Source organism: Cynoglossus semilaevis, chromosome 19, assembly GCF_000523025.1.
Source record: "Cynoglossus semilaevis isolate Cse_v1.0 chromosome 19, Cse_v1.0, whole genome shotgun sequence".
NCBI lineage: Eukaryota > Metazoa > Chordata > Actinopteri > Pleuronectiformes > Cynoglossidae > Cynoglossus > Cynoglossus semilaevis.
The window spans coordinates 7,324,748-7,333,246 of record NC_024325.1 but is presented as its reverse complement, the minus strand read 5'-3'; the positions used below and the strand labels follow the sequence as shown (position 1 = coordinate 7,333,246).

The following is an 8,499-nucleotide window of genomic DNA, read 5'->3' as shown; positions in this document are numbered from 1 at the left end:
AGATCGCTGGTTCAATCCCCAGTCTTCTGCATACGCTTTGAATGTTTTGAATGAGTTTTCTCCACATATTTCAGCAAAGTTCAACATATGCAGGATTATGTGTCAATTGAACATACCTATATAGAGTATGCGAGTTTGACTGGTTGCCTCTATTTCTGGCCCTGTGATGGACTGGTGAACTGCCCAGGATTGGCTCCTCCCACAAACCTAGAAGGTTTTTTCAGTAAAAGATGGGGTTAATGGCAGTGGTCAATACCAAGAACAGAGTGACATTTCACTCCCTCAGACTGAGCCTATCAAATAGCACAGAGCCATAGTAAAATGTATGGATGGCATCGACCTTCAACACAAACATATTAAATGTTGTGATTGTTGAAGAAAAACACTTGACAAACTGAAACTACCCAACGATAAGATACAACATTTTATTTTTCCCAGTCTTAAATATGAGCACACCTTTCATCAAGAAAATACATATGGATCTTTACAATGCAGGGAGGCAAACAGTTCGTTTTCCTCCACGTGTTAACTGTCCATTTAAAGAGGACTCGGTGAACTCGTAGCCAGGCAAAGAGGAGGATCTGAGACAGTGTCATGCGTCTTCTGTGATATTCCCCGGCTGCTGAGATAAGAAACGTGTGAATCCTCATATCCATCCAGAGTTCCCGTTTAAAATGTCCCCTCTTTTGAACTACAATGCAAACCACACGAATGTCACAACATCTAAAATTAATAAAACGTTCAACTTGTAGGTGCAACAGAATCTCAGTCATTTCTGCTTTTAGCTTGTATCAAATTTTTATAGAAACACTGCGCTTTTGTCTTGCACATACCAACACCAAGACAGAAAAAAAAAATGCATCCCTAACCCTTCAGACTGATCAACTTATTTCAACCTCAATATGCAATGCCAGAACAGTAGCACTCATGGCTGTGATTCAAAATTCCAGGACCACAATTGGATGGCAACAGAAAGATTTAAATCCATCGCACAGAGCAGCTTCAGAGCTGGACTCGACGGTGCATCAGAAATATATGACTTGTGTATTTTTGACAGGCTTTCCATGTGTTGCTAGGATTTATGATTAGAAGTTCGGCTGGGCTGGGAAACACTGTATCATTTACATATCCTTTTTTTTTAGTCAAGATTTGTGGGAACTCGAAACATTTGCATTCACTCTAATAGGACGGATGTCTGATTTTACAATGTTGTGCAGGAAGAAAACATCAAGAAAATGGCTAATGTAATGCAATTCAGAAAGTTAGTTTGTCTGCAACATTCTTATAGACATAGTTTCTTAAAAAGAAGGTTTGATTGTTTATTTTTACTGACAGGAGATTAGTTCACTAATATATTGACATTGAAGATATCTGTCCTAGATGTTTCGTTTCATAAATGCCCGATAAATCACAAGGGCTCTATGTCCGAGATTATCCTTTAAATGTCTCCTCTTTCAATTAGGCTTACTCCAGATCACTCGATATGTAATATACAGTAGGGTTATGTAGGATTTATTGATCCGATGTTGAAAAAAATGGTTGGCTCTGCCAGCTTTACCTCATCCACATTACTGCCTTTGAGTAAAGTATAGGCAGTAATAAAATGTACAAATTAAATCTTCTTTAGGTTTTCACTCAGTTTTCTCCGTGGATTGCAATAGAGGGAAAAGGAGTCTCACTAATGTTAGCTAGCAGGCAAGATAATTATTGTTTATCTTTCGTATATTACTCTTATGTATAATTAATTTGACAATATGCTATATAAGCTAGCTATAGTGCTTGACTTTCTCTTAGTTTTTTTTTACATCACATTTCCAGAATGACAAAATGTTGCAATTCAGTGACGATCACAGCTTTTTGAAAAGAATCTTTCAGACATCAGGATTTTTAAACCCCATCGCTCAAGTTAATGTTTCTTACATGTCAGAATGGGGCAAAACCCTGTAGAGTGATAAGATTGGTGCTGACACCTGCTAAATAAACAGGTGTTAGCACCTGTTTATTTAGCACCTGTTTATTTAGCAGGGAACACACTTAGCGTAGAAACAGTTAAATGCTAAAATTAACAACAAAACCCAACTAAAGTGTGGTTTCTACTTTTTACATTAAGGAAACAAACCCAAATAGGTATAATTTATAAAATTAAGCAAAGAGAATATAATTGTCTGTGTGCTGTGGAGAGCTGCTGTTCACACAATCGCAGCCGTGAGGTGTTCAAGGGTTTCTGTGAACAAGCAACATTCGTTTCACTGCACAGTAATCACCACATCTCAGTTAAGGTAGTATGGCATATAGATGTCTCACCGAACAACTGCTCAGAAGAACTAAAACACTTAAATAACAACCCAGTTTTCAACATATGTGCTTGGACATCTTTCAAAGGAATGTATGCAAAAGGGTGTATATACAGTAAATCGTCTTAAAATCTGTAAGGAGTGTGCTCATTTTTTTTTTTTTTTTATGTGAACTGAAAGAGTGGATGCGATTGTTTATGTCTACTGACAGTGGCTATTTCACAGAAACCCATCACTAGAGCAGTATTTGCTTAGGTATGGTCGAAAAATGTTTTTTGCCTTTTCTTCATTTAGACTTAGCCTTTTTTTTTACTGCTAAAAACTCTTGTTTTTTCTCCATATGGCCTTGAGAACAACACATTTGAATAATGGACTATATTCTCAGCACAGCAAATGTATTGTATGAATAGAAATTGATTTTTTTTTAAGTTGGGCCATACTTAAACATTTCTACCTGCTCCTGTGTGGCCTTCACATTCTTATGTATAAATGCACTCTGGTTTCTATTTAGCTAGTACTGTTTGTGCCTTCTGAAGATCATTTACATTGCATGTGTCAGAAAACAGGGCAAATTAGAAAGTAAAGTTAAACAGGTCAAACATGAGGATCGCAGTAGTGCACACTTTACGTGGATTTTAACAGGCTAAAGGTCAGGTAAGGACAAAAAACAAGGAACCTAAGGTCAGAATTATGTTCAGAGTCAGAGTTCAGGACAATGTAAACCACTTACAGACACAAAGCTAATTTACTGGGTTGCCTTCCAAAATGAAGGAACAAGACAAAGCCTTACTTCCCATCTCTGCTAGTCTACATGACAGTGTGTCCATGGGCAAGAACCCCTACCCAGAAGTTGTTCCTGGAAGTTTAGGCTTTGGTGACTTGTGTAGGAAAAGCTTTGCATGATGATTGGATGTTGAGCATGTGGAATGGCTCAATAGCAGTGCGCTTTAAGTGGACATTAGACTGTAGAAATACAGTTATTGTGTTGTATGCCTGCAGCATGTACTTGTTAGGGTCACATTTAAAAATAAATAAATTAAAAAAAAGCCTGAAATAACCATGGACACCGTTTCCAACACTATGTCCCCAGTTTAAAGACAAGTAAAACCTTCTTGTTTGCAAAAACACAATAATGAGGAAAAACATTAACATAAAAGATGCATGATGTCGTATAAATGCCTTCAGTCTTTGGGTCATTGGTGTCTAAATGCATGCAGTGTTTATTTTCTGTTGACATGGTTTCAAATGACTGGTCTTTGACCTCCCACCGCTGGTTTGGAACATGTACAGAATCATTTCCTCAAATATGTTTTGTAAAAATTGCATGTTTTTTTTTTGTTTTGTTTTCAAACAAGTAGCAACAGCATTAGTACATTTGCATTACTCAGGTCACATCCTTGCGCTCCCTCCTACTTAATTATAGCATAATTATTCTCAACACATTATTGTGTACAACTGTACTGGTAAAGAAAAACACAACAAGGACATTGAACTAGGCTGTTTTTTCAGCTTTGTGTTTTCCCTTATCAAATGTTTTAAAACTATAAAAAAAAAAACTAAAAAAAAAAAAACTCAGAAAAAATTTAACAATAGTGACCATGTGATTACCAACATTAACATTAAAATGCTGCGAACATAAACACTTGAAGGTCAGAAATAATTTAGCTTCCAACAACTGGACTGAATAAAAATTATTATACATTAAAATATGATAATACCAGGCTTTTGGCCTCAGGGCAGCCTCCATTCCTTCTGTTCCACTGTCTCATTTTGACTTTGAGGTATTTAACATTCACCTCTCATACATGCTGTAATTTTGCCTTTTTCCTGGTGTTGAAATGAGAATCTAGTGTAGGTAAAATTAATGTAAATTGCAATTAATTAAAAGAAGCTCCATTCATCAAAACATGCATACACACATTTTTTGTACACATAGAAGAGACCTTCCAGAATTATATAATTTAAAGAAATATGCCAACAAATCAATACGTAAAATGATTGTTACTGATATTTGAAAAAAACTATGAAAAAAATCCAATTATGTTTATTCTATGCCAAAAGTAACAATGTAAGTTAAAATAAAAATTCTGGCCAACAGCTATGGCACATGCACACACACACACACACACACACGCAGGCACTCACACAAAAACACATTCACACACAGACACAAACACACACACGGACACTTTGAATTTTAATCCTCTTTAAAATCGGAGAAGCAACGGCAGGAGGACTATGAAGAGGAGGAAGGTGTGCGACTGCAGTCCGATTGCGCCACCACTGCCGTCCTGAACTGCTCTCGGTCCTGATGAGACAAAAAAAAAAAAAAAAAAAAAAAAGGAAAAAGGAAGCAGTTTAAGGCATGCAGTGAAGCTTCTGTGGTCAACTTGACTTAATACTGGATGTCTTTTGATTTGACTTTGGTTTTACTCTATTGCTTTGCCTGTAAGTATCTGTCACACACAGTTACAGTATATTTAAAAATGTTGTAGGATTATTTGTTTATTTGTATTATACATATTATATTATTATATGTAAAAAAAAAAAGGTCACTTTTACTTTACTTCTACATCAGTTACACAAAACAAACTTTTCTCTCAACATTTAAAGTTTGAGGTTTAGATGTTTATCAGATCTGATGCTGTGGTTATGGATTGGAACTGGCCGTTGCTCAGCGTTTTGAGCTTCGACTAAATGTAACCTTTCCATCAAAGGTGCATTTCTAGCACTTTGATGTAATCTATAAACCCAAAGATATTTTTTTTTCAATTGATGCTTTGTCTTTGCTATGGTCAGATGGAATTTGAAATAATGAAAAAATACTAGCCATGAACATAGACACTAAACCTGTTTACTGTCCTGCAGGAACTCCTGCAGTTTTACGTCTTATTTTCTTTCCTAATTATATAATTAAATGATATAATGTTTAATTTTCATGTCAAAACTGTTGTCCATTGAGACAATATTGTGTTTTGTTAATATAGTCTAGGGAAAAAAATCTAACCTGACCTTTCTAATATTTCTATTATGGTATTGTTCTGGTTGAGGCGAGTTCCTCCTTAATGAACACATTGTGTAGGGATTAAGGTCAAACGTGGACCCTTACTTTGAAGCTTGTCACACAATGAGCACTTATTTCCACAAGTTTATCACAGGTTCCTTTGGGGCATCTATCCAATTACCCTGCCACACCGGATTAATCCTAATCCTGCATATGGCTAATTAAAATAATGACGTTTATTCACAGTAAAAATAAAAGCCATTAACACACTTCCACTACTGTGGTTGGTGTGAGGTTGCTTGAATAATGTGGCAGTAAAAAGCAGTCTAAGACGTTCTTAGATCTAAACAGTCCTACAGGCAGTTTTATACACACTGACAAGAAAAAAAAAATCTACCAAATTATTTACACATATTTACACAGTTTTTGCAAATTGCTTAAAGAAAGACTTGCTATTGGAGAGTTCCTGCAGCTGGATGTATTTGCTCTAGGCGTTTTTAATTTCTGAGCACATGTACAACTACAATGCTACACAACAGCACATAAAGTCAAACGAGCACAAAAGACGACAGTGGAAAAAAAAAATGGATACTTACATTGTCCAAATGTACATGCAAAAAAATCAAATCAAATCAGAATGAAGCCAAGGTCCCATAGAGATGCAGTTAGGTTTACAGGAAAACAAAGATGAATCATTGTTAGTGTCACAGGATACATTGACCATTTTCACAAAGACACAAATACGATTGTGCCGTAGCGCTAATATATCGATTCATAAAACCAACAGGGGAGAAGTGATTAAAGCAGCACAGTTTTGATATGAACTAAAAAATTACTTGTCTCCTCTCATCATGTGCAGTAGAAAGTGTCACTGCATCTTAGCTTCCAGTTTGTGAAAATGGTAATGTTCGTCATGTCCCAGCATGCAGTTAATACGTTCGATCCATGACAGACGAAGTGCATGCTGGTGCAGAATACTAACCTTGCAATAGCGTTGAGCTAGTGGGTTCATTTACCACTACACCGGGGGAACAAATGAAACAGAGCAATATGTCGGAAGCAGAACTGTAACACATCACTGACAACACTTGTGAAAAGCATGGGAATTAGGCTGATGCTGCTGATGCTGCTGATGATGCTACTGCTGCGGTAACATGGACCTCAGCACTGTAGCTGTGCTGTAACCATACCTACAGATGGAGTTTACATAGATAACTCCAGGTACTCTTTTAGTTTTATGAATGATATCAATGTCCTTTAAATGGACACTGAACCGTGTGATAAAATAAGATTTTTACCTTGAGTATTAAGTGTAGTTGAAAAGAAAGTTTGCTGGTGTTACAATCTTCCCATGGACAAGGTTGGTGATGAACTGTATGTGTTCAGTACAAATTTATTTTACAGAAAAAAAAGGTACACTTTCTGAAAATGCAATAAAAACTACATGACACTACATTTGTTGCAGTTGAATCATGTGAAAAGGGCAATAAATAAATTAAAAAAAGATAGATAGATACACTTCTAAGATTCCAGGCTGGGAAATTACAGAAAACATGTGCTCCTTGTGAGGCTCAAACTCACAACTTCAGCATTGCTCTGCAGCATACTGTCATATAAGTACGGCCATAACCAATTACACCACTACATTCATGCTTTTAAACCTGAACATTGACACAGTTCTGATGATTATTGTCTGAACATAGTTAAAAAATGACAGAAAGGAAGCTGAAAGTCACATAGGCCAAGCTCTGAGTGTTTCAAGAGGACCTTAGCTAGGTCCTTGCTAACGACGAGGGGCTAAGGTTTACTGTTTTATGCTGAACTTTACAAGAGTTGGTGTGTGCTAAGATAAAACAGAATTATTTATTGTTTTTACTGAAAACTTACACATTACCACATAACCACTCAACCTCTAACTCTGCAAAAGAATGTTGGCGAAGCTGAAAGTTGATCTGGAGTTTTGTGAAAACCAAAGCAGAAACTGCTGCTGAATATGTGGAGTGTGGGACAGACTAACGATATGTTCTGCAAAGAAGAAACATATATCAAAGACACCGTCCTCTGAGCAAAAGCTTGTATGAGAAAGACCAAAAGAAAATGGATATTGGACATCACCATCAAGACTGTTGTTAAAGCTAGTATCTGTAGTTATGTGGAAGGTAGGAGCAGGAGGAAGAAGAGGAAGTTATCAGTGAGACATATGCTCCTGTCAAAACAACATGCTTTCCCAAGACCTTCACGGATTTCGCTGCAGGACAACGCCAGGCTTCATTCTACAGGAATTACAAAAGCGAGACTCTGCAGACAAAGTATGTATGTGTGTGTGTGTGTGTGTGTGTGTGTGTGTGTGTGTGTGTGTGTGTGTGTGTGTCTGCCTCGTGCAACTGCAGCAGATTAGTCTCCCACTGAAAATGTCTGATGCACCATGAAGAGCAGAATCAGACGATAGCAACTGCAAAATGTTGACCATCTTCTGTCCTTTACAGCCAGTTCTAATGTTCTCAGTTTATTGGTGGTATAAATAATAAAGAAAAAGATGATGTTAAACCAGTGGTTCCCAAATTTGTTCAGCACCTCTATCCATTTGCAGACAAGACCATGGTTCGACTACCTCATGTCACGTCACATAACTTTGGATCTTCTCTGAACTTTATATAAAACATTTAACACTTTACAACAAAACAGCGGACATCAACGATCAGAGGAAAAACAATTACAAGTTTAAACACGTCACAGTGAGATGTTGCAAGTAAAATAATGTAAAACTTTATTTATACTACATGGCTACATACGTGGCCATGATGGCTTGTTTTGCTATTGGAGGCCACAGGGTTCATGATTATTAATAAAAGTAAAGCATGTTATGAGGATATATATAACTATAAATGAAATCAAAGCATGCTATAAGGACATATAAAACATGTGAAATACAAACATTTCTTTCACGCAAGTCACTGCGTTATCCCAACTGTGGAATAAATAAAAAAACCATTTGCCTTGCTTGGCCACTGCGTTTGACAAACAGAAAACGGTTGGTCAATATCGCATTACCAAAATACCACTTATATTTTATTGCATTTTCAGAAAGTGTACCAACTAATTAGGAAATCGAAAAAAAAAATTGGAGTATTTGGCAGCAGTTGCTTTGTGCCACATTAAATATGTTCTTAACATTTATCTTCATGTGCGTTTCTAAAACTT

The 8,499-nt window shown here is 36.6% G+C and overlaps 1 protein-coding gene across 12 annotated transcripts in view; it reads right to left on the bottom strand.

Moving 5' to 3' along the window:
* Positions 1-413: 413 nt before the first annotated feature.
* ntm (neurotrimin) overlaps positions 414-8,499 on the bottom strand; it is a 284,308-nt gene continuing 276,222 nt past the window's right edge. For 8 of the 12 annotated variants that reach the window (XM_025065445.1, XM_025065444.1, XM_025065451.1 and 5 more), the window contains 2 exons: positions 6,281-6,316; positions 414-4,602 (listed from right to left, as the gene is read on the bottom strand). In XM_025065445.1, the coding sequence (XP_024921213.1) occupies positions 4,502-4,602; positions 6,281-6,316 (137 nt within the window). In that variant the 3' untranslated portion in view covers positions 414-4,501. The remainder of the gene's footprint in view (positions 4,603-6,280; positions 6,317-8,499) is intronic. The other 4 variants (XM_025065446.1, XM_017041796.2, XM_025065447.1 and 1 more) reach the window with 2 other exon arrangements.